The 27,476-nt window shown below is 42.1% G+C and overlaps 1 protein-coding gene across 1 annotated transcript; it reads left to right on the top strand.

Moving 5' to 3' along the window:
* The first annotated feature begins 8,407 nt into the window (after positions 1–8,407).
* SPMIP10 (sperm microtubule inner protein 10) lies at positions 8,408–26,022 on the top strand. Its single transcript, XM_069753876.1, has 3 exons — positions 8,408–8,920; positions 23,446–23,554; positions 25,640–26,022. The coding sequence occupies exons 1-3, from the start codon at positions 8,736–8,738 to the stop codon at positions 25,859–25,861; spliced, it is 516 nt and encodes a 171-aa protein (XP_069609977.1). The 5' UTR covers positions 8,408–8,735; the 3' UTR covers positions 25,862–26,022.
* The last annotated feature ends 1,454 nt before the right edge of the window (positions 26,023–27,476 follow it).

The raw sequence follows: 27,476 nt of genomic DNA, 5'->3' as shown, positions 1-27,476 counted from the left end.
TGACATGGTGTCCGCTAATGATTGGAGCTAATTTTCCATTTAAAAAGCCAAATGGCGTGCCATCCCTTCCGAGCCCTGCCGTGCGCCCAAACAGTGGTTTACCCCCACATATGGGGTATCAGCGTACTCAGGACAAACTGGACAACAATATTTGGGGTCCAATTTCTCCTATTATCCTTGGCAAAATAGGAAATTCCAGGCTAAAAAATCATTTTTGAGGAAAGAAAAATTATTTTTTATTTTCATGGCTCTGCGTTATAAACTTCTGTGAAGCACCTGGGGGTTTAAAGTGCTCAATATGCATCTAGATAAGTTCCTTGGGGGGTCTACTTTCCAAAATGGGGTCACTTGTGCGGGAGCTCCAATGTTTAGGCACACAGGGGCTCTCCAAACGCGACATGGTGTCCGCTAACAATTGGAGCTAATTTTCCATTCAAAAAGTCAAATGGCGCGCCTTCTCTTCCGAGCCCTGCCGAGTGCCCAAACAGTGGTTTACCCCCACATATGAGGTATCGGCGTACTCGGGAGAAATTGCCCAACAAATTTTATGATCCATTTTATCCTACTGCCCATGTGAAAATGAAAAAATTGAGGCGAAAAGAATTTTTTTGTGAAAAAAAAGTACTTTTTCATTTTTACAGATCAATTTGTGAAGCACCTGAGGGTTTAAAGTGCTCACTAGGCATCTAAATTAGTTCCTTGGGGGGTCTAGTTTCCAAAATGGGGTCACTTGTGGGGGAGCGCCAATGTTTAGGCACACAGGAGCTATCCAAACGCGACATGGTGTCCGCTAACGATGGAAATAATTTTTCATTCAAAAAGTCAAATGGCGCTCCTTCCCTTCCGAGCCTTACCATGTGCCCAAACAGTGGTTTACCTCCACATGTGAGGTATTGGTGTACTCAGGAGAAATTGCCCAACACATTTTAGGATCCATTTTATCCTGTTGCCCATGTGAAAATGAAAAAATTGAGGCTAAAAGAATTTTTTTGTGAAAAAAAAGTACTTTTTCATTTTTACGGATCAATTTGTGAAGCACCTGGGGGTTCAAAGTGCTCACTATGCATCTAGATAAGTTCCTTGGGGCGTCTAGTTTCCAAAATGGGGTCACTTGTGGGGGAGCTCCAATTTTTAGGCACACGGGGGCTCTCCAAACGTGACATGGTGTCCGCTAAAGAGTGGAGCCAATTTTTGATTCAAAAAGTCAAATGGCGCTCCTTCCCTTCCAAGCCCTGCCGTGCGCCAAAACAGTGGTTTACCCCCACATATGAGGTATCAGCGTACTCAGGACAAATTGGACAACAACTTTCGTGGTTCAGTTTCTCCTTTTACCATTGGGAAAATAAAAAAATTGTTGCTAAAAGATAATTTTTGTGACTAAAAAGTTAAATGTTCATTTTTTCCTTCCATGTTGCTTCTGCTGCTGTGAAGCACCTGAAGGGTTAATAAACTTCTTGAATGTGGTTTTGAGTACCTTGAGGGGTGCAGTTTTTAGAATGGTGTCACTTTTGGGTATTTTCAGCCATATAGACCCCTCAAACTGACTTCAAATGTGAGGTGGTCCCTAAAAAAAATGGTTTTGTAAATTTCGTTGTAAAAATGACAAATCGCTGGTCGAATTTTAACCCTTATAACTTCCTAACAAAAAAAAATTTTGTTTCCAAAATTGTGCTGATGTAAAGTAAACATGTGGGAAATGTTATTTATTAACTATTTTGTGTCACATATCTCTCTGGTTTAACAGAATAAAAATTCAAAATGTGAAAATTGCGAAATTTTCAAAATTTTCGCCAAATTTCCGTGTTTATCACAAATAAATGCAGAATTTATTGACCTAAATTTACCACTAACATGAAGCCCAATATGTCACGAAAAAACAATCTCAGAACCGCTAGGATCCGTTGAAGCGTTCCTGAGTTATTACCTCATAAAGGGACACTGGTCAGAATTGCAAAAAACGGCAAGGTCTTTAAGGTCAAAATAGGCTGGGTCTTGAAGGGGTTAATTTTGTTGCCCTCCTTTGTACTCTCTCTAGTTCCATTACATCCTTCCTGAGCACCGGTGCCCAAAACTGGACACAGTACTCCATGTGCGGTCTAACTAGGGATTTGTACAGAGGCAGTATAATGCTCTCATCATGTGTATCCAGACCTCTTTTAATGCACCCCATGATCCTGTTTGCCTTGGCAGCTGCTGCCTGGCACTGGCTGCTCCAGGTAAGTTTATCATTAACTAGGATCCCCAAGTCCTTCTCCCTGTCAGATTTACCCAGTGGTTTCCCGTTCAGTGTGTAATGGTGATATTGATTCCTTCTTCCCATGTGTATAACCTTACATTTATCATTGTTAAACCTCATCTGCCACCTTTCAGCCCAAGTTTCCAACTTATCCAGATCCATCTGTAGCAGAATACTATCTTCTCTTGTATTCTGTTAATGCTCCTACATAGGCTGGTGACAATGTGTCTGTGTTTGTGTTTGCTTAGTAATGAGTGTGTCAGGCTGACACCTTTTCATTACTAAGCCTAGGGCTTGGTGTCAATGACAGCTGCTCACACCAAGCCCTAATCCCATTACCCTGATGCCACTGCATCAGCATGAAAAAGGTGGTGTTGAACCAAGAAATTACATCACAAAACTTTTTTTTTTAATTTATTTAGCTTAAAAAGCCTTCATTGCTGTACAAAAACATGGCAAAAACGCAAGTTTTTGCGGCAGCATTTTTCCTGGTAAATAGCGGATGGTATTCCAATCTTAATCAGTGGGGATTAGCCTGATGGAATGATGCATTAAAACTACTAAACTTTATTCAGACTATTTAAAATTACATAAAGTGCAGGGAGGGAGATAGTAACATAACGATTAAACCATTTGACAAGGGGGGTAACATTGTCATCATGGATACAGCAAAGTTCAAAGCCCTGTGTCTATTCCCTTCTAGATGACCCTACAGGAATTTTACAGAACTGGTCAATGGGGCCTATGAACTTGAGGTAATTGACAAGAATGAAGAAGAACTTTTGATTCCAACATACCCGTTTATGGCCACCTTTTATTGTTTGCCAAAGGTGCACAAGGGTCTTGACCACTTGAAAGGCACTCATATAGTGGCTGGCATAAATAGCATAACCCAAAATTTGGGGATATATTGTTGATCAGATCATGAGATCTTTTGTGGTAGCTCTTAATTTCTATGTGCATAACACGGGTGACCTCCTCAGGAGACTTGATGGCCTGTTTTTGGAGACAGATATGATACTGGGGAGTGTTGATGTTGAGGCACTCTGTTCCTCAATTCGCCACGATGTGGGACTAAAGGCTGTGGACCATTATTTGCAAACGCATGGGTGCCAGTATAGAAACCACAGTAATTTCACTTTGAGGGCTCTGGAATTTTGTCTTGTTAACAATGTATTTCTATTTAACAACAAGGACTTCCACCAGCTCAGTGGCACAGCAATAGGAAGCCCTTGTGCGCCCACTTATGCTAATTTGCTCCTGGGCTGTTGGGAGGAAAAAGTTGTATTTAATGAAATATCTGATACCCCTCAGGAAAAGATAGCCCTTTGGCTACGATATATAGATGACATTTTTGTCATGTGGAAGGGACCAAGACAGAGTTTGAGAATTTTGTGAGAGGACTAAACACTAATGACCTGGGGTTACATTTTACCCATGAGATCAACAGAAACCATCTGACATTCCTTGATGTCTGTATCCAGAGGGGCCCAAATGGTGAATTGGTGAGGAGTAATTACAGAAAATCAACCGCTACTACTTCCTAAGGTGGGAGAGTAGTCATCCAAGACCTCTTAAGAGAGGTATACCAAAGGAGCAGTACCTAAGAATATGCCAAAACTGTTCCGAGATATCTAAATTTAAAGAACAGGCAGATGATCTGCAAGAGCGTTTTCTTGAAAGAGGTTACCCCCAGGCTGTTTTAAAAGAGGCCTATAAATAATCACTTACTAGGGAGAGAAAAGATCTGCTTACCCCTAAAATGGAAAAGATTTAAATAATACTTCACGTTTCATCACAAAGTACTCCATTGGGCGAGGGAGTAAAGGAGATATTGAAATGTCATTGGCCCATATTACGTATGGATAATAATAATAATAATAATTTTATTTATATAGCGCCAACATATTCCGCAGCGCTTTACAAATTATAGAGGGGACTTGTACAGACAATAAACATTACAGCATAACAGAAATACAGTTCAAAACAGATACCAGGAGTGAGGGCCCTGCTCGCAAGCTTACAAACTATGAGGAAAAGGGGAGACACGAGAGGTGGATGGTAACAATTGCAACAAATGGATGCAGACATTAAGGAAACAGTGGGTTCTCTCCTACAAATTACTTTTCAGAAAAAACGATCTCTAAAAGACAGATTGGTCCACAGCCATATTCAGGTTCCTTTAGGCCTCACATGGCTTGACTCAGACCTGAAGGGCTGCTTTAGATGTGATGGATGTAGGGCTTGCACATATATTACACCCGGAAGATCCTTTACTGGTAATAACACAGGGAGAATCTATAATATAAGAGACTTTATCAATTGCCGAACAGCAGTATAATTTACAAAGCAACATGTGAATGTGGCATGGAATATATAGGCCAGACAGGAAGAGAGTTTAGGAGAAGGGTAGGCGAACATTTGAGAGATGTGGCAAATGAAAGAAAAACTGCTATAGTTAATCATATCAATAACTGTCATCAGGGTGAAAAGAATTACATTTACGGGAATTGATAGGATCTTTCCCCCACCTAGAGGGGGCAACTGGGACCATATGATCCTACAGAAAGAGTCCAAATGGGAGAGCCGACGATGAGTGGGGGTGCCATTGGCCAGGAACTAGGGTGCCAACCTCCGCGTTAGGTGGGGAAGATCTATAGCAGGGTACCTTTAGGGTGCATTAGCCCCCATCTCTTCTTTCTAACTTTCTCTTTCCATCTCCTTCTCTATGGGGTTTCTACTGAGGAGTAACCCGTCTCCGCACATGTGAGTATTTTAATTTTTAATTTACATTTTCCTTCACTAATCAAATTTATGCTAATGATTTTGGAAATGAGGTAATTCTTTGCCATTTTTTCTGAGTGTTGTCCTGTTCCGATAAAATCCCTTATGCATATCTTATACAACAAATGCCGTGATTGGAAATCTGCACATAGAATGATGGTCTTTCACAATTGTGCGAGTATTTGTATCTTTTCATAATGCCCATATGAATGATTTCAGATTTAATTGTGCGCATGTGGGTAATTTTTGAAAGTGAGAATGGTCGTACCTATAATGGAGCCAGCTGTTTGGCTTTCTGATGATTGTACATGCAAGGACGGCCTTTGAACTGAACGCGCATGCTTGCGTTCCATTGCGGCCCACGGACCGGAACTGTCTCAGCTTTGCGGTTCAGTGTTAGGAAATGACCTGGTCGGAAACTGGAAGCGATAGATTTGGCATGTTATAAGGATGAACAATATAGCAGCTCCACAAATGGCATCCTGATCCAGCGATATGGGCACATGCTATTCCCAAGACTCCACTGATGAATGAGGACAAAACGCGTCAGGAGAACGGAGACACTAAAAATAAGGGGGTCAGCCTTAGATCCTATCTGGTGAGATCGTTCCTTTTATCTACAATGTCATAAAATGGTGGATTTCTTATAATAATATATAATAAATAATAATCTTTATTTTTATATAGCGCTAACATATTCCGCAGCGCTTTACAGTTTGCACATATTATCATCTTGTGGATTTCTTCTTGTGGATTGGTAATTGAGTTTATAGGGGCACAACTATGCACAGAGTGATATGTGTGGATGATATAGTCGACTCCCCTCTCAATGTTTCTTTGCTGCACACCATTTATATGTCTTTCAAATGCTGCTGGTGACCAGCTAGAAATGAACAATGATCCTTTAAAAGGATATGCCTGAAGGTTCATGAGCCTGATCACTGCGTTATGAAAAAGCATGCAATGATTATTGTGGATGATTCACCATTGTATTGGTGAACATTGCTTTATGCTTTTATAGGCACTAACTGTACACTATGTTCCAAATTATTATGCAAATGACATTTTTCTTGGATTTTCCCTAAATGATCAGTGCAAATGACAGTCAGTCTAATAAAAGTCATCACCCGTTAGAGTATACATCGAAATTTATTGAAGAAACCTCCCAATGATAACAGTATAACCTCCAAAATGAATAAAAACTCAAAATGCACTGTTCCAAATTATTAGGCACAGTAGAATTTCTAAACATTTGATACAGGAAAGAAATATATCTTGGTATCCTGTGAGCCAGTAGATAGAAAAATATTTAGAATTAAGAGTCCTCAGTGGTTGATACCTTTTAATGGCTAACTGAAAAGATGGTAAATTGCAAGCTTTCGAGACTACTCAGGTCTCTTCATCAGGCAAAGACTAAAACAAATTCTGGAGAATTGCATATTTATGCACAACATAGTATAGAAAAAAAAAGGGAAAAACCATGGATTAGGCTGGTTTCACACTTGCGTTTGAAAACGCATGCGTTTTTAAAAAAAACGCATGGTGAAAAAACGCATGTAAACGCGTGCAAATGCTGCGTTTTTTTGACGCATGCGTTTTTGCATGTGGTGAAAAAAACGTGGCGTTTTGACGTGTTTACATGCGTTTTTTCATGCGTTTGCGTTTTTTAAACGCATGCAGATAAATGTGTGACAGCTGCCAATCATCAAAATAAAGTAAAAAACCCACTATAAACAGAAAGAGCTAGGGTTAGGGGTAGGGTTAGGGGTAGGGATCCTAACCCTAAAGGGATCCTAACCCTAACCCTAACCCTAAAGGGATCCTAACCCTACCCCTACCCCAAACCCTACCCCTAACCCTACCCCTAACCCTAACCCTACCCTTAAAGGGATTAGGGTTAGGGGTAGGGTTAGGGGTAGGGTTAGGTGTAGGGTTAGGTGTAGGGTTAGGGATAGGGTTAGGGGTAGGATCCCTTTATCAATTTTATGGTGTGGGGTGGTTTATCAGTGTGTTTTTTGTTTTTTAAAAAGCATGTGTTTTTAACGCATGCAAACGCATGTGGTTAAAAACGCATGTGTTTACATAGACAGCAATGCATTTTTTGACGCATTTCTGCAACACAACGCATGCAGAAAAAAAACGCATGTGTTGCAAAAAAGCGTCAAAACGCATACAAAAAAACGCATGCGTTTTTAATGTTAAATATAGGGAAAAAAACACATGCTTTTTTTGCGTTTTTACCGCAAAAACGCAAAAAAAAAACCGCAAATGTGAAACCACCCTTAGCCAGGTGACATGAAGCAGAATTACCATGGGTGATAAACAGTTACGTCCATAAATATTGGGCCAATTCTTAGATAAGGATTGTTTTATTGTCCTGTGATTAGGGTCTCTGTTGTGATGACCCCTCATTGTCTGAGGGGCAAGTTCCTTAGTTGATGTAAAAAGACATAAACATTTGTAAACATTTGATATGTTTTAAAGAACTGAAAATGCTCATTTGTGGAATTTGCAGTACTAGGAGGTCACATTCACTGAACTAAAAAGCAATTTAACTCCAAAACATCCTACCAGGCCAACTAACATGTTAACATAGGACCCCTTCTTTGATATCACCTTCACAATTCTTGCATCCATTGAACTTGTGAGTTTTTGCAGAGTTTCTGTTTGTATTTCTTTGTATGAAGTCAGAATAGTCTCCCAGAGCTGCTGTTTTGATGTGAACTGCCTCCCACCCTCATAGATCTTTTGCTTGATGACACTCCAAAGGTTTTCTATAGGGTTGAGGTCAGGGGAAGATTGTGGCCACACCATGAGTTTATCTCCTTTTATGCCCATAGCAGCCAATGACTCAGAGGTATTCTTTGCAGCATGAGATGGTGCATTGTCATGCATGAAGATGATTTTGCTCCTGAAGGCACGTTTCTGCTTTTTATAACATGGAAGAAAGTTGTCAGTCAGAAACTCTATATACTTTGCAGAGGTCATTTTCACACCTTCAGGAACCTTAAATGGCCTTAACATCTGTTAATAAGGTTTTGGGAATATATGGGCTCCTGAGTGAGTACCAAGGGCTAATGTGCAGTACACATACAATTTTGTTTGTCTTTGCACAATCATTTTTCCTGCCAAGAGATGCAAAAACCTTGCAGAAATTTCTGCAAGCAAACACCCAACGTGCGCACATAGCCTAATAAAAGCCATTTTTGGGATCTACAGACTGGAATGGGAATTTTTTTACATCATTCCAGCATGCTGTAAAAAGAGACCGTAATGGTGGTGGCCGTACTTTATGTGGTGATACTGTGTGACAGGTTCTCTTTAAGAAATGGAGACAGATTCTTTTTCAATCAGGGTTTATTAATTGAACATGATTGTGCAATCGCTGTATAAGAAAGTCACAAAGAGCTGGAGTGCGGATGAAAGAGTGGAAATCCTATACCTCCGATACACACAGGCCTCACCGTGCAGGTGACTACATGCACACGGAGCAGTCTTGTTTATGACAACAACGGTAACTATGTAGGGGACGGATGAGAGAAGAAAGGGAACGAGAACGAAGGTAGAAGCAGAGGGAAGAAGCTTCAAAGACAAAGTAAAGGGGGAGCGTCGTAGAAATTACTGTAATTCTCAGCAAAGCGTCAGACTGTAGCAAGTATCATACTGTAAGAAGAGAACAGGGCGGGAGAGACCACCGCCACGCAGAATACCGGCAATGTCAGAGGTTTGCAGCCGATGTGATAGTGTAAACCATCAAAAATATAGAAATCCAAATAAAAACATTGCAATCAACAATGAGAAGCGGCCAACGCAAGACCTGAGCGACATAAAGGAACCAAGTGAATGCCAGCAGAATCCTGGCACCATGGTCTCTGTATCTACCATCACTGACATGAAAGGGTAAAGGCAAGACTTGGATTATTATCCTTTTATATTCTTTTCTGTATATTTTTATTGTTTTCTAATTAATTAACTGTAAATCCTTTTTTTAAGAACAAAGTAAATTAATGTATATTTCACATAGATGAACACTAATATATAATGAAACATCAGACAAATATTCATAATAGTTACCACGTCAAACTAAATTTAATCTGTTCTGATGTTATGGAACTGTTCAAATATGTTTGTACTAAATTTTAATTTTAAAGATATTATCCGGCCAGTAAAAATCTACAGAAATAACCTAGGATTTTCTGCTACTTCAGTTCCAACTCTTCCTGGTTCCCTGGAGACATCAATATTTCAATTTGTTTATTTGCTAACAAAATACATCAGTGCACTGCAATCAATGAATACACGAATTTCCTTATTGATACATAAAAACGTGAAATATTTTGTTAACAGCATTTGATCAAACAATGTATAAGCCATCCAAGCACAACAAAGGGTATTTCATGTAGAAACCCTAGCCCTCCTGATTCATGGGTCTCTTTGCACAAAGGCTTCACATGTGCTGGGGAAGAGATGGGATCTGTGAGGTCAACTTGTCGTGGTTGGATGGCTGGTATATTTATAATACCTTTTATTTCTACGTGTGTACCAATAAAGGAGTTTATGTATATACTAGATGGTGGCTTGATTCTAACGCATCGGGTATTCTAGAATATGCATGTCCACGAAGTATATTGCCCAGCTACGTACTATATTGCCCAGTCACTTAGTATATTGCCCAACCACGTAGTATATTGCCCAGCTACGTAGTATAATGCCCAGCCACGTAGTATATTGCCCAGCCACGTAGTATATTGCCCAGCCACGTACTATATTGCCCAGTCACTTAGTATATTGCCCAATCACGTAGTATATTGCCCAGCCACGTCGTATATTGCTTAGCCACGTAGTATATTGCCCAGCCACGTCGTATATTGCTTAGCCACGTAGTATATTGCCCAGTCACGTAGTATATTGCCCAGTGACGTAGTATATTGCCCAGCCACGTAGTATATTGCCCAGTCACGTAGTATATTGTCCAGTGACGTAGTATATTGCCCAGCCACGTAGTATATTGCCCAGTGACGTAGTATATTGCCCAGCCACATAGTATGTTGCCCAGTCACGTAGTATATTGCCCAGTGACGTAGTATACAGCACAGAGCCACATAGTATATTGCACAGCGACGAAGTATACAGCACAGAGTCACGTAGTATATTGTCCAGTGACGTAGTATATTGCCCAGCCACGTAGTATATTGCCCAGTCACGTAGTATATTGCCCAGTGACGTAGTATATTGCCCAGCCACGTAGTATATTGCCCAGCCACGTAGTATATTGCCCAGTCACGTAGTATATTGCCCAGTGACGTAGTATATTGCCCAGCCACGTAGTATATTGCCCAGTCATGTAGTATATTGCCCAGTGACGTAGTATATTGCCCAGTTACGCAGTATATTGCCCAGTGACATAGTATATTGCCCAGCCACGTAGTATATTGCCCAGTCATGTAGTATATTGCCCAGTGACGTAGTATATTGCCCAGTTACGCAGTATATTGCCCAGTGACATAGTATACAGCACAGAGCCACGTAGTATATTGCCGAGTGACGTAGTATATTGCCCAGCGACGTAGTATACAGCACAGAGCCACGTAGTATAGTGCCCAGCCACGTAGTATATTGCCCAGCTATGTAGTATATTGGCCAGTCACGTAGTATATTGCCCAGCCACTTATGTCACAGGTTAAAAAATAAACATATACTCACCTTCCGAGGGAGCCCTTGTAGTCATGTCGCCTGTGTGCCGTGCACTCGGCAGCTTCCGGTCCCAGGGTTGGTAGCGCAGGACCCGTGATGTCGCGGTCACATGACCATGACGTCATGGCAGGTCCTTCTCGCGCAGGCGCACAGGCGCGCAGGACCTGTGATGAGGTCGCGGTCACATGAATGTGATGTCATGGCAGGTCCTCGTCGCATACCATCCTTGCCACCGGAACCTGCCGCTTGCATGGAGCGGTTACCGGAGCGTCACGAGGAGTGGGAAAGGCGGCGGAAGGTGAGTATATAATGATTTTTTATTTTTTTCATTATTTTTAACATTAGATCTTTTAACTATTGACGCTGCATAGGCAGTATCAATAGTAAAAACTTGGTCACACAGGGTTAATAGCGGCGGTAACTGAGTGCGTTACCCGTGGCATAATGCAGTCCGTTACCGCTGGCATTAACCCTTTGTGAGCACTGACTGCAGGGGAGTAGGGAGGGACTAATCGGACTGCGGCCGTCACTGATTGGTCGCATCAGCCATGACAGGCAGCTGGCGAGACCAATCAGCGACTTGGATTCCATGACAGACAGAGGACGCGACCAATGAATATCTGTGACAGAAAGAAGGACAGACAGAAGGACAGACAGAAAGACGGAAGTGACCCTTAGACAATTATATAGTAGATTGATAGTGTGATGATGCATTTTTTAGTATATAGTTTGTATATTGTTCATGGCATGTGTGTATCAGTGCATTAATTAAATTCTGGAGGATTGCTGGCCTTGTCCTATATTTATATGATTTAGTCATGCCTACAGCAGTCACCCACCATAGCCAGTGATTGCCTGCAGGAGTCACATGTCTGAGTCAGAATGTCACTGCTGCAGCAGAAACTGGAGATTGATGGAAGATCTGGAAACTTCAAAACCAGAGTGTCAGAGTTTCTATTAATGACTTATTTTGTTATTATTTAGTGTTCTAAGATGGTTAGGGCTACACTGCAACATGTGCAGTGCAATCTTAAAGGGAATCTGTCAGCAGATTTCTGAGGACAGCATGAGGTAGGGTCTGAGGCACAGATATCAGGGATGTGTCACTTATTAGGTTGTGTGCTGAGGTTTCAGTACAATGAATGATTAACAGAATATCACTGACTGGACTACAGCTCATGTGCCTCCTGGTCAGGAGGGTCACACCCCCTCCTCTAATAAGCAGCTCATCATCAATAGGTAAGTACATAGAACGCTGTGGAGTGGGAGGGGTAAGCTTTTGAGTTCTGCTACATCTAAAAACTCTGTTTCTGTCACAATTGCTGTACCTAGTAAACTAAGTGATGCATTGTTGAAATCAGGGTCTTTTTTCCTACATTATGCTCTCTCAGATGAGGTAGCAAAAACCTGCTGACAGATTCCCTTTAAGATCACAGTTCCACATAGTCTCATCATAACTAATGATTCGCAATGGTATCGTATTGCGACCTGCAAATATTTCCAATGTGTCAGATTTTTTGGCTTTTTTCACAAATAGCATAGGACTTATTTTGTCACTGATCACTTTTAGACTTAGAGCACTGAAATTGAGAAAATTACGGTAGATATTATAGGCATTTTTCTAGCCTGCAGCTGACAGCCACATTGTACCTGAACTCTTTGGTGAAGGCATTATTCCTGACAGAGAGTTAAATGTTTCAGATCACCAAACAAATTTAACCCCTTTCTGACCTCGGACGGGATAGTACGTCCGAGGTCCGATCCCCTGCTTTGATGTGGGCTCCGGTATCGGAAAATGGCGCAATTTATTTATTTTTTTAGCAAAGTTTGGAATTTTTTTTCACCACTTAGATAAAAAAATTACCTAGACATTTTTCGTGTCTATGAACTCATAATGACCCGGAGAATCATAATGGCGGGTCAATTTTACCATTTAGTGAACCTAGCAAAAAAGCCAAACAAAAAACACACATGGGATTGCAGTTTTTTTGCAATTTCACTGCACTTGGAGTTTTTTTTCCCATTTTCACGACATGGTAAAACCAATGATGTCCTTCAAAGGTACAACTTGTCCCGCAAAAAATAAGCCCTCTCATGGCCATATTGACGGAAAAATAAAAAAGTTATGGCTCTGGGAAGGAGGGGAGCTAAAAACGAACCCGGAAAAATGGAAAATCCCAAGGTCATGAATGGATTAAATATTAGACAAAGATAACACAAGTAGTGATGGGCGAACCTGAACAGAAAAGTGCAGGGTCCATAACGAACACCTACTGTGCGGGCACGGACCCCAAACACTGACTTCTAGAGGAAGTTCATGTTATTGTTCGGGTTCGGCACCCCGAACATCGGGTGTTTCCCACACTGTCATCTGCATGACAACGCGAGAAACACCTGCGGATTTGATCAGCGGTAAGATCATTACCGCCGGTTAGAGAGCTGCAGTTCATCTGACAGCCAGCTGCTGTAACTGGCAGTAAAAAGAAAGTTTACCTTTGATTACAGAGGCATCAGTTGAGTACTACTCACATCAGCCTACACCTGATGCCGCTAATAACAGCAAGAGAAGGCGGTGGCTGATGTGAGTATTCAACGTGGTCACGGTCACCACTGTGTTTTTTTAAATTATTTAAATAAATAATTTAAAAAACGGCTGGGAGTCCCTCCCATTTTTAACAACCAGCCAAGCTAAAGCAGACAGCTGGGGGCTGGTATTCTCAGGCTGGTAATTGGCTCTTCCCAGCCTAAAAATAGCAGCCTGCAGTCTCCCCAGAAAAAGCCTATTTATTAGATTCGCCAATTCTGGTGTTTGCCTGGCTCTTCTAACTTGTCGTGTGGCGGTTGCAAGTAGGGTTCATATTTGTGGGGTTGATGTCACCTTTGTATTTTCAGGTGACATGAAGCCCGTCAGTTTGTAATGGAGAGGAATTTATAAGACACCTCTCCATTACTAACCCCATAGTCACATTGTCAACAAAAACACCCAGAATAAACTCCTTTATTGAAAATAAAAATACACACCGTTATACAAATTTATTTAAAAATAACAAGCACAGTTATACTCACATTATGCCCATTCCATTGAAGCCCTGGTCGCCTGTAAAAAAACAAAAATAAAAAACAAGAATATCCCTCACCTGTCTGACATACTGTCCCATACCGTAATCAATGTCTGCAATAATTGCTTTTCATTCTGAACGGTGACAAGAATAAGCTGCTGCAAGCGCAGCGTCAGTGACTAGTAGTGATGACATCGAGGTTGCCACATGTAACTGAGGCTGCGTTCCCAGCTCAATTCAGTGTGAGCTGGACCAATGAACTGTGGTGACCTCAGTGAGATCACCACCAGCACCATGAGAAAAAGTCTCACTGTGCAGAGCTAAGCTCAGTGAGTTCAAAGCAGAACTTTTTTTTCAAAATGTATTTATAGCGCAGGCGCCAGTTGATGAATACTACCATCAGTCAGCGCCTGCTCTCGCTGTTATTAGTGGCAGCAGGCATAGGCTGATGGGAGTAGTACTCTCTTATCAGCTGACGCCGCTGTGACTAGAGGTAAACATTTTACCACTGGTCATGGCTGCTGTTGTGAATTCTGTGGCTGAATTCACTCCTGTGGTCACAAGTGGTACTGCAGCTTCTGAGCTTCCTCCCTCAGGTGTTTTGGTGAGCTCGTTAACTGCTTCATTACTTAACTCCGCCTGATGCTGCTATCCTTGCTCCTTGTCAATGTTTCAGTGTTGGATCTGAGCTTCTCCTGATTGTTCCTGTGACCTGCTGCTCTGTATAGCTAAGTGCTTTTTGCTTTTTGTTGCTTTTTTTTCTGTCCAGCTTGTCTTTTGTTTTGCTGGAAGCTCTGAGACGCAAAGGGTGTACCGCCGTGCCGTTAGTTCGGCACGGTGGGTTTTTTTTGCCCCCTTTGCGTGGTTTTGCTTTAGGGTTTTTTGTAGACTGCAAAGTTCGCTTTACTGTCCTCGCTCTGTCCTAGAATATCGGGCCCCACTTTGCTGAATCTATTTCATCCCTACGTTTTGTCTTTTCATCTTACTCACAGTCATTATATGTGGGGGGCTGCCTTTTCCTTTGGGGAATTTCTCTGGGGCAAGTCAGGCCTATTTTTCTATCTTCAGGCTAGCTAGTTTCTTAGGCTGTGCCGAGTTGCCTAGGTAGTTGTTAGGCGCAATCCACAGCCGCTTTTAGTTGTGTTTAGGATAGGATCAGGTGTGCAGTCTACAGAGTTTCCACGTCTCAGAGCTCGTTCTTGTATTTTTGGGTATTTGTCAGATCACTGTGTGCGCTCTGATCTCTAAGCACACTGTGTTTCTGGATTGCCTTCATAACACCTGTCATTAGCAAACATAACAGTACAAGGAGCCAACTTATGATTCTCAATAGAGAGAAAGAAAAAGTTCTGACATCATTTTTTTTTTTTTTTTTCTGCTCTGTGTTCATTTTTTTTTTTCCCCCTAGACATTTGGGTGATCCTGGACACAGGTGTGGACATGGATATTCAGGGTCTGTGCTCTTCAATGGATAATCTCGTTATAAATGTACAAAAAATTCAAGATACTATTGATCAGAAATCTATGTTAGAACCAAGAATTCCTATTCCTGATTTGTTTTTTGGAGATAGAACTAAGTTTCTAAGTTTCAAAAATAATTGTAAGCTATTTCTGGCCTTGAAACCTCATTCTTCTGGTAATCCTATTCAACAGGTTTTGATTATTATTTCTTTTTTGCGCGGCGACCCTCAAGACTGGGCATTTTCTCTTGCGCCAGGAGACCCTGCATTGAGTAGTGTCGATGCGTTTTTCCTGGCGCTCGGATTGCTGTACGATGAGCCTAATTCAGTGGATCAGGCTGAGAAAAATTTGCTGGCTTTGTGCCAGGGTCAGGATGATATAGAAGTATATTGTCAGAAATTTAGGAAATGGTCAGTACTCACTCAGTGGAATGAATCTGCGCTGGCAGCTTTGTTCAGAAAGGGTCTCTGAGGCTCTTAAGGATGTCATGGTGGGATTTCCTATGCCTGCTGGTTTGAATGAGTCTTTGTCTTTGGCCATTCAGATCGGTCGACGCTTGCGCGAGCGTAAATCTGTGCACCATTTGGCGGTACTGCCTGAGGTTAAACCTGAGCCTATGCAGTGCGATAGGACTATGACTAGAGTTGAACGGCAGGAATACAGACGTCTGAATGGTCTGTGTTTCTACTGTGGTGATTCCACTCATGCTATTACTGATTGTCCTAAGCGCACTAAGCGGTCCGCTAGGTCTGCCGTCATTGGTACTGTACAGTCCAAATTCCTTCTGTCCATTACCTTGATATGCTCTTTGTCGTCGTTTTCTGTCATGGCGTTTGTGGATTCGGGCGCTGCCCTGAATCTGATGGATTTGGATTATGCTAAACGTTGTGGGTTTTTCTTGGAGCCTTTGCGGTGTCCTATTCCATTGAGAGGAATTGATGCTACACCTTTGGCCAAGAATAAACCTCAATACTGGGCCCAGCTGACCATGTGCATGGCTCCTGCACATCAGGAAGTTATTTGCTTTCTGGTGTTGCATAATCTGCATGATGTGGTCGTGTTGGGGTTGCCATGGCTACAAACCCATCATCCAGTATTGGATTGGAATTCCATGTCGGTATCCAGCTGGGGTTGTCAGGGGGTACATGGTGATGTTCCATTTTTGTCGATTTCGTCATCCACCCCTTCTGAGGTCCCAGAGTTCTTGTCTGATTATCAGGATGTATTTGAAGAGCCCAAGTCCGATGCTCTACCTCCGCATAGGGATTGTGATTGTGCTATCAATTTGATTCCTGGTAGTAAATTCCCTAAAGGTCGATTATTTAATTTATCCGTGCCCGAACACGCCGCTATGCGCAGTTATGTGAAGGAATCCCTTGAGAAGGGACATATTCGCCCATCGCCATCACCACTGGGAGCAGGGTTCTTCTTTGTAGCCAAGAAGGATGGTTCGCTGAGACCGTGTATTGATTACCGCCTTCTTAATAAGATCACTGTTAAATTTCAGTATCCCTTGCCATTTTTATCTGACTTGTTTGCTCGGATTAAGGGGGCTAGTTGGTTCACTACGATAGATCTTCGTGGTGCGTATAATCTGGTGAGAATCAGGCAAGGAGATGAATGGAAAACTGCATTCAATACGCCCGAGGGTCATTTTGAGTATCTAGTGATGCCGTTCGGACTTGCCAATGCTCCATCTGTGTTTCAGTCTTTTATGCATGACATCTTCCGTGAGTATCTGGATAAATTCCTGATTGTTTACTTGGATGACATTTTGATCTTCTCAGATGATTGGGAGTCTCATGTGAAGCAGGTCAGAATGGTTTTTCAGGTCCTGCGTGCTAACTCTTTGTTTGTGAAGGGATCAAAGTGTCTCTTCGGTGTGCAGAAAGTTTCATTTTTGGGGTTCATCTTTACCCCTTCTACTATTGAGATGGATCCAGTTAAGGTCCAAGCCATCCAGGATTGGATTCAGCCGACATCTCTGAAAAGTCTGCAAAAGTTCCTGGGCTTTGCTAATTTTTATCGTCGCTTCATCTGTAATTTTTCTAGCATTGCCAAACCATTGACCGATTTGACCAAGAAGGGTGCTGATTTGGTTAATTGGTCTTCTGCTGCTGTGGAAGCTTTTCAGGAGTTGAAGCGTCGTTTTTGTTCTGCCCCTGTGTTGTGTCAGCCAGATGTTTCTCTTCCGTTCCAGGTCGAGGTTGATGCTTCTGAGATTGGAGCAGGGGCGGTTTTGTCACAGAGAGGTTCTGATTGCTCAGTGATGAAACCATGTGCTTTCTTTTCCAGGAAGTTTTCGCCCGCTGAGCGTAATTATGATGTGGGCAATCGAGAGTTGCTGGCCATGAAGTGGGCATTCGAGGAGTGGCGTCATTGGCTTGAAGGAGCTAAGCATCGCGTGGTGGTATTGACTGATCATAAGAACTTGACTTATCTCGAGTCTGCCAAGCGCTTGAATCCTAGACAGGCCCGTTGGTCGTTATTTTTTGCCCGCTTCGACTTTGTGATTTCGTACCTTCCGGGCTCTAAAAATGTGAAGGCGGATGCTCTGTCTAGGAGTTTTGTGCCCGACTCTCCGGGTTTATCTGAGCCAGCGGGTATCCTCAAGGAAGGAGTCATTGTGTCTGCCATCTCCCCTGATTTGCGGCGGGTGCTGCAAAAATTTCAGGCGAATAAACCTGATCGTTGTCCAGCAGAGAAACTGTTCGTCCCTGATAGGTGGACTAATAAACTTATCTCTGAACTTCATTGTTCGGTGTTGGCTGGTCATCCTGGAATCTTTGGTACCAGAGAGTTAGTGGCTAGATCCTTCTGGTGGCCATCTCTGTCACGGGATGTACGTACTTTTGTGCAGTCCTGTGGGATTTGTGCTAGGGCTAAGCCCTGCTGTTCTCGTGCCAGTGGGTTGCTTTTGCCCTTGCCGGTCCCAAAGAGGCCTTGGACACATATTTCGATGGATTTCATTTCTGACCTTCCCGTTTCTCAAAAGATGTCAGTCATTTGGGTGGTCTGTGATCGCTTTTCTAAAATGGTCCATCTGGTGCCCTTGGCTAAATTGCCTTCCTCCTCTGATTTGGTACCTTTGTTCTTTCAGCATGTGGTTCGGTTGCATGGCATTCCTGAGAATATTGTTTCTGACAGAGGTTCCCAGTTTGTTTCAAGGTTTTGGCGAGCCTTTTGTGGTAGGATGGGCATTGACCTATCCTTTTCCTCGGCTTTCCATCCTCAGACTAATGGCCAGACCGAACAAACCAATCAGACCTTGGAAACATATCTGAGATGTTTTGTTTCTGCAGACCAGGATGATTGGGTGTCCTTTTTGCCGTTGGCTGAGTTCGCCCTTAATAATCGGGCCAGCTCGGCTACCTTGGTTTCTCCATTTTTTTGCAATTCTGGGTTCCATCCTCGTTTCTCTTCAGGACAGGTTGAGTCTTCGGACTGTCCTGGTGTGGATTCTGTGGTGGATAGGTTGCAGCAGATCTGGACTCAGGTAGTGGACAATTTGATCTTGTCCCAGGAGAAAGCTCAACTTTTCGCTAATCGCAGACGCCGTGTGGGTCCCCGACTTTGTGTTGGGGATCTGGTTTGGTTATCTTCTCGTCATATTCCTATGAAGGTTTCCTCTCCTAAATTTAAACCTCGTTTTATTGGTCCGTATAGGATTTCTGAGGTTCTCAATCCTGTGTCTTTTCGTTTGACCCTCCCAGACTCCTTTTCCATACATAATGTATTCCATAGGTCGTTGTTGCGGAGATACGTGGCACCTATGGTTCCATCTGTTGAGCCTCCTGCCCCGGTTTTGGTGGAGGGGGAATTGGAGTATATTGTGGAGAAGATTTTGGATTCTCGTGTTTCTAGACGGAAACTCCAGTATCTGGTTAAATGGAAGGGTTATGCTCAGGAAGATAATTCCTGGGTTTTTGCCTCTGATGTTCATGCTTCCGATCTTGTTCGTGCCTTTCATGCGGCTCATCCTGGTCGGCTTGGGGGCTCTGGTGAGGGTTCGGTGACCCCTCCTCAAGGGGGGGGTACTGTTGTGAATTCTGTGGCTGAATTCACCACTGTGGTCACAAGTGGTACTGCAGCTTCTGAGCTTCCTCCCTCAGGTGTTTTGGTGAGCTCGTTAACTGCTTCATTACTTAACTCCGCCTGATGCTGCTATCCTTGCTCCTTGTCAATGTTTCAGTGTTGGATCTGAGCTTCTCCTGATTGTTCCTGTGACCTGCTGCTCTGTATAGCTAAGTGCTTTTTGCTTTTTGTTGCTTTTTTTTCTGTCCAGCTTGTCTTTTGTTTTGCTGGAAGCTCTGAGACGCAAAGGGTGTACCGCCGTGCCGTTAGTTCGGCACGGTGGTTTTTTTTTGCCCCCTTTGCGTGGTTTTGCTTTAGGGTTTTTTGCAGACTGCAAAGTTCGCTTTACTGTCCTCGCTCTGTCCTAGAATATCGGGCCCCACTTTGCTGAATCTATTTCATCCCTACGTTTTGTCTTTTCATCTTACTCACAGTCATTATATGTGGGGGGCTGCCTTTTCCTTTGGGGAATTTCTCTGGGGCAAGTCAGGCCTATTTTTCTATCTTCAGGCTAGCTAGTTTCTTAGGCTGTGCCGAGTTGCCTAGGTAGTTGTTAGGCGCAATCCACAGCCGCTTTTAGTTGTGTTTAGGATAGGATCAGGTGTGCAGTCTACAGAGTTTCCACATCTCAGAGCTCGTTCTTGTATTTTTGGGTATTTGTCAGATCACTGTGTGCGCTCTGATCTCTAAGCACACTGTGTTTCTGGATTGCCTTCATAACACCTGTCATTAGCAAACATAACAGGCTGCTGGCTCATGCTGTTATTTGATAGCGTGGGTACCGCAGCTCTCTGAACGCTGGTAATAATTTTACCGCCAGTCAAAGCCAGTGTTTGCCGTGCTGTCATGCAGATGACAGTGTGGCAAGCAATGGATGTTCAGGCCCCTCATTCATCCAAATGGGGTCCGAGTTCGAGTACTATTACGGTACCCAAACCAAACTTTTTTTTAAATGTTCGACCTTAATCCACGGGACCCGAACATCCAGAAGTTCGCCCATCACTAAACACAAAATGCAGTTTTTAAATAAAGGTCTTTATTATTAAAGTACAAAGAAATGCAAACCTACAGAGCCCTGTGTGAAAAAGTGATTGCCACCTAAACTTAATAACCGGTTGGACCACCCTTAGCAGCAACAACTGCAATCAAGAGTTTGTGATAACTGGCAATGAGTCTTTTACAAAACTTTGTAGGAATTTTGGCCCACTCATCTTTGTAGAATTGTTGTAATTCAGCCACATTGGAGGGTTTCTGAGCTTGAACCACCTTTTTAAGGTCATGCCATAGCATCTCAATCGAATTAAGGTCAGCCAACGTCTCAATTTTGTTTTTCTTAATCCTTCAGAATTTTTTGGTAGACAGCAGAATTCATGGTTTGATTTACCACAGCAAGTCTTCCAGGTCCTGAAGCAGCAAAACAGCCCCAGACCATCACTTTATCATGACCATGCTTTGCTGTTTGTATGATGTTCCTTTTCTGAAATGCTGTGTTACTTCTACGTCAGATGTAATGGTAACATGGTAAAAATATGAAATTAGGAAAGGGGCAAACACTTTTTAACACAACTGTATATACACACACTGCACTTACGGTACATGCCAGCCTGTCTCCTCTTCAGTTCTTATAGACTCCTGCAGATAAAAGACCTTTGGTGACATTATGGTCACATGTCCATAATGTCACCAAAGGTCTTTAAGCTGCCTTAACCTCAACAATAGAAATGCTGATGGCCCCTAAGAGAGTTGGGGCCCAATTTACTAGTAATCCCCTCCAAACACCTAGACTGACTATAAGCAGGGCTTACTTTTAGAGTAGTGCTTATATTTCAAGCATACATTAAAAATCCTGTAAAATCATGCTAGGGCTAATTTTCGGGGAAAATATCCACAGAAGATCTGTCATTTTTCTCCACGATATTTGTAACAGACTCCCTGACAAGCTCAAAAACTGAATGCAAGTTTACCTAGAATAATTGATGCTGCTTTAAAGGCAAAGATTGGTCACACCAAATATTAATTGTAGATTTTTGCTCATTGACTTAGTACTTTATTAATAAACACTTCTATTTCTTTTAAAGCATTCTTACTTCACAGCATTTTTTCCACACCTGCCTTAAATTTGGCACAGTACTGTATAATAGGCAAAATATTATGTGTCATTGAAATGAGTGTGATGACTAATGATGGTATGAGCAATGTAAGGCTCCTAAAGCTGACCATAAATGCAATGATGACTATTGAATTATCTAAAAACTGAAAAGGACAATTGTTATCAAATGATTGCTCAAACATAACCATCATGGAAATTAATTTGCTCTGCTGCAAAATATACATGTCGCAATAATGAACAGAAAAGACTGTACACATACAGTCATGGCCAAAAGTATTGACACCCCGGCAATTCTGTCAGATAATACTCAGTTTCTTCTTGAAAATGATTGCAATCACAAATTATTTGGTATTATTATCTTCATTTAATTTGTCTTAAATGAAAAAACACAAAAGAGAATGAAGCAAAAAGCAAAACATTGATCATTTCACACAAAACTCCAAAAATGGGCCAGACAAAAGTATTGGCACCCTCAGCCTAATACTTGGTTGCACAACCTTTAGCCAAAATAACTGCAACCAACCGCTTCCGGTAACCATCAATGAGTTTCTTACAATGCTCTGCTGGAATTTTAGATCATTCTTTTTTGGCAAACTGCTCCAGGTCCCTGATATTTGAAGGGTGCCTTCTCCAAACTGCCATTTTTAGATCTCTCCACAGGTGTTCTATGGGATTCAGGTCTGGACTAATTGCTGGCCACCTTAGAAGTCTCCAGTGCTTTCTCTCCAACCATTTTCTAGTGCTTTTTTAAGTGTGTTTTGGGTCATTGTCCTGCTGGAAGACCCATGACCTCTGAGGGAGACCCAGCTTTCTCACACTAGGCCCTACATTATGCTGCAAAATTTGTTGGTAGTCTTCAGACTTCATAATGCCATGCACACGGTCAAGCAGTCCAGTGCCAGAGGCAGCAAAGCAACCCCAAAACATCAGGGAACCTCCGCCATGTTTGACTGTAGGGACCGTGTTCTTTTCTTAGAATGCCTCTTTTTTCTCCTGTAAACTCTATGTTGATGCCTTTGCCCAAAAAGCTCTACTTTTGTCTCATCTGACCAGAGAACATTCTTCCAAAACGTTTTAGGATTTTTCAGGTTAGTTTTGGCAAACTCCAGCCAGGCTTTTTTATGTCTCGGGGTAAGAAGTGGGGTCTTCTTGGGTCTCCTACCATACAGTCCCTTTTCATTCAGACGCCGATGGATAGTACGGGTTGACACTGTTGTACCCTCGGACTGCAGGGCAGCTTGAACTTGTTTGGATGTTAGTCTAGGTTCTTTATCCAACATCCGCACAATCTTGTGCTGAAATCTCTTGTCAATTTTTATTTTCCATCCACAGTGCCATGGGCTTTAAACTTCTTGATGACACTGCGCACGGTAGACACAGGAACATTCAGTTCTTTGGAGATGGACTTGTAGCCTTGAGATTGCTCATGCTTCCTCACAATTTGGTTTCTCAAGTCCTCAGACAGTTCTTTGGTCTTCTTTCTTTTCTCCATGCACAATGTGGTACACACAAGGACACAGGACAGAGGTTGAGTCAACTTTAATCCATGTCAACTGGCTGCAAGTGTGATTTAGTTATTGCCAACACCTGTTAGATGCCACAGGTAAGTTACAGGCGCTGTTAATTACACAAATTAGGGAAGCATCACATAATTTTTCGAACGGTGCCAATATTTTTGTCCAACCCCTTTTTTATGTTTGGTGTGGAATTATATCCAATTTGGCTTTAGGAAAATTCTTTTTGTGTTTTTTTTTCACTTAAGACAAATTAAATGAAAATAATAATACCAAAGAATTTGTGATTGCAATCATTTTCAGGAAGAAACTGAGTATTATCTGACAGAATTGCAGGGGTGTGAATACTTTTGGCCATGACTGTAGCTGCAATGTTCGCTCTTTATGTATGCCCACTACGGCAAGAAATTTGTAAATGAAACAAATGAGCCCATTTATTGCCAGCTAAAAGTTGGTGTAAAGCACACTATCAGATCCATGTGTTTCATTAATACTACCCCATTTTTTCCGCAGATTTGCTCAGTCACATGTATCTGAATTCTCCAGGAGACACCCAATTATCCCCAAGCGTTATGTGATGCCCTGGAAGCAAGACATGGTGAACAGGAAGCTAATTACAAGGGTGAAAAACAAGAACCCAATACATTTTTTATTTACTTATTGCATATTGAAGGTTAAAATAGCATTTTACTTGTATAGATTCATTAGATTCGTAGAAATTAATCTAGAGATGAGATTGAATTGGTTGTCTTGCTTGTCTAGGACGTAATACAAAAAGTAGAGAATGTCGTCAAATGAGCAAAGATGATTTATTGATTCCTCTGCTGTTCTGATGCCACTGCTCAAGTGGTCTTCTCTCTCTTTCACCCATTCCGCCGCGGTATTTACCATTTCCTCAATTTTGCTACACATGTGAACATACCCTAAACATGTTGTAGTATCTATGGTTTTTAGTTGTATTTTTTGTTCTTGGACAGCATGAATGAAAGCCTGCCTGAATGATTGCCGCCAGGTATATTCTTCTCCGAGAAATATATAGTCTGAAGATCCAGCCTGGTACCATAGGGAGAAAAGGGACTAGCCCAGCGCCGCCCCCAGCCAGCTTCTATCGGCACTGCTCTAGTTGACTGATAGGTTTCTTCTGTGTGTACATATCTGGGTCGAACCTTTACCAGGCCGGGGAGGATGGTGGCAAACGGTCACCGTGGTCTCACCGGCGGCAAGCTGTCTTTAGCAGAATGAAAAGGGGAAAGTTGTGGAAGAGATGTACAATCGGCCCGTCTCAATAAGCAATGGCCAGTCCTCAGGTGCAACAGGAAAAAAATCACTTTTACTCGAGCAGTTGATGATGATGATGATGATTAAAGCTCTCCAGTTATTCAGCACACTGAGCCAACAGACCCTCATGGTGTGATGAGCCCAGCTCTTTTCTGGCAATGTGTACGTGCACTAAAACCTCTCCTCTCAGCCTGGACCTTGACATCCACGTCACATCAGACTTTCAGGAAAATACCTCAGCTCTCTTCCCACTGCTGACATCGAAGGATCAAGACATCTCTCCTCTGATCCCTAGCTGACATCGTCTGGCAGTTGGGCCCTTATTGATCCGCGCAGGACGCTATGTCCCATTTGGCTGTACTGATTTTGCTGTAGTCTCGACAGCGACCAGATCAAAGGCACTGGCTGACCTGCTTGCTCTCCAGCACCACTCAATCCCAGGGGCACAGGATTTCTTCTCCTGGGCTTAGTAGTTCTCCTGTAGGGGCAGTTACCCACCAGGCTGCACAATAGCCCTTACCCTAATTACGTGTATGTGTAAAAATGGCTGAAGATCTGGCATCTCAAGCCATCAGAGTTCACAGGCATTTGTGATGCCTGACTTTGCAAGGCGCCACATACATAGAGAGAGCGAGCTGTCAATCCCTTTGAGCAGGACTGGGAAAAGCCTGCCAGGATCTTCAAATGTCATACTGCCTTCAAATGTTTTCTCAGAAACAGTAGAGCGTTAACAAAGAAAAATATACCTGGCTACAGCCGTGCAGCCGGTCTCTGGTTCATGTTTTTCGTAGTTTGGGCAGCATGAATCAGTTGACAGGTTGCCTTTAACATTACAAATTGTGTGATTCCTAGAAAACTGCAATGATTTGTAATGAAACAAAAAATTCCATCAGTGGCTCAGTGATTGGCTGCAGTGGTTATATGGATATGGTCATCATGAAACCAACTCTGTAGCACAGTGATCAAAGACCCATATGGGTCAGGTCAGTAATAGGACTTTTATTCATTTATGCCAAGTCCACTCCTCTATAATGTCCAATTTTTTGTTACCAATTAAATTGGAACCAAATATTTTATAAGGTTAGTATAAATGCTTTGTATAATAATGCAAATAAAATAAACAATTCACACTGTATAAAAAGCAAAATACATTAGCTAATGACTGTGATTACCATTGAATGGGTCCCTGAGAAACACGCATTGGTTATTTATTGACTGAGTCCTGTGGCAGAGCTTCTATCAATCTTCCATGGTTCGTAATTACCTTTCACTCCTTCAAAATAGACTCATTAAAATTGTATTTTCATATGATCCAAGGGATTCCCAACACAATGACCATAATAAATATGTTAAAGTAGCCATGGCAACCAATATATTCTAAGAGGTGTCGGTATTATTTCTCTGAGAATCAATAAGTGATTTCCTCTAGCACGCAGATCTGGCCGGGCTGTACAGAGGCCCTCAGGAGGAGAGCCTGTTTTTGCAGAACAAAGAAAGGCTATGTCATGGAGAAGAACATCACATCATCATGGAGAAGATGAAAGTCCCATCACAACATGGGATGACAGATTTCCCTTTGCACTCTCCTTTGTCCAGATACCAGAGTTACATGATTAACCAGAAAGCTAGAATGCTCAGATCATACCAATAGAGGCATTGTTTCCTACCTTCTAATGAATGACCCAGAGGCCCCAACACTGTAACCTTCCCAATCCTTTTGTTTCACAATCTGTAGTGATCAGCATGTTTCTTTGTCTGTCCATACCCAACATATACTGTCATTATGGCTAATAAAAGCACACAACAAAAAGACCCATGTATTCAAGCATCTTCTTGTTAAAGCGTCTACTTCATAAGAAAGGAATATTTAACACCGGTCAAAATTAAATTGATTCTAAACCTATGTAAATGTAAAAGGCAAAGGTTAAAGGGTTATTTTCATGTTCATAAATGGGTGCAATTTACAATATTCTTGTAAAAAAGCAACTTTGCGATTTACTTGCTATTAAAAATCTTCTCTGGCCTCAAGGGGGGGAGATAAATGTAACATTTACTGCTCATTGCCTAGGTTATAGAATATGTGCAGTGCTTACATTCTCTTTACAATGGAGCTTGTAAGCACTGCTCTGAAACTGACCTGATCACTGAGGCACACTGTTAGGTTATGGTCCCAGCCAACTTCAGTGCAGCTTGCAGAGTGCACAGTGCGGGTTCTTCAAATTGTCAATCATTATTATTATTATTATTATTATTATACATTTTTATAGCGCCATTTATTCCATGGCGCTTTACATGTGAATACGGGGCAAATATAGACAAATACATTAAACATAAGCAGATAACAAGGCACACGAGTACATAAGGAGGGAGGACCCTGCCCGCGAGGGCTCACAGTCTGCAGGGGGTGGGTGAGGATACACTAGGAGAGGGTAGAGCTGGCTGTGCGGCTGTTCAGTAGGTTGAGGATCACTGCAGGCTGTAGGCTTGTCGGAAGAGATGAGTCTTCAGGTTCTTTTTGAAGGTTTCTATGGTAGGCGCAAGTCTACGAGCGGGAACCAGTGGAGCTGTTCTCCTGCAGACGATGAGACTACCATTTTCATATCTCTAGAAATTATTCAATTTAGTTTCCAGTTATATGTTAATATATCTTAGTACTAGTTACATAAAATATTTAGCTCATTTCTAATATATTTGTGTTTTAATTCCTTACTATTTTCAAGACTTCTGCTTGCTGTCAGTGAATCAGAGCATTGGAGACTGGTGATGAGCGAGTGTACTCGTTGCTCGTTTTTTCCCGAGCACGCTTGGGTGACCTCCGAGTATTTGTTATTGCTTGGAGATATAGTTTTCATCTCCTCAGTTGCATAATTTACGGCTTCCAGATACGCTGAATACATGTGAGGAATGCCTGTTTGTTAGGAAATTCCCATATGTATTCAGCGTATCTGGAAGCCGTAAATTATGCAACTGAGGCGATGAAAACTATATCTCCGAGCAATAACAAATACTCGGAGGTCACCCGAGCGTGCTCGGGAAAACCGAGCAACGAGTATATTCGCTCATCACTATTGGAGACATAAAAGGGCAGGGTGGACTAAAATCTACCAAAATGCTCCCTTGGGATATCTACAGGTGAGTCTCACAAAATTAGCATATCATCAAAAAGTTAATTTATTTCAATTCTTCAATATAAAAAGTGAAGCTTGTATATTATATAGTCATTACAAACAGAGTGATCTATTTCAAGTGTTTCTGTTAATGTTGAT

This window comes from Ranitomeya imitator, chromosome 1 (assembly GCF_032444005.1).
Source record: "Ranitomeya imitator isolate aRanImi1 chromosome 1, aRanImi1.pri, whole genome shotgun sequence".
Taxonomy (NCBI): domain Eukaryota; kingdom Metazoa; phylum Chordata; class Amphibia; order Anura; family Dendrobatidae; genus Ranitomeya; species Ranitomeya imitator.
The sequence above is the reverse complement of the archived record's forward strand: the minus strand, read 5'-3'. Positions and strand labels throughout refer to the sequence as shown.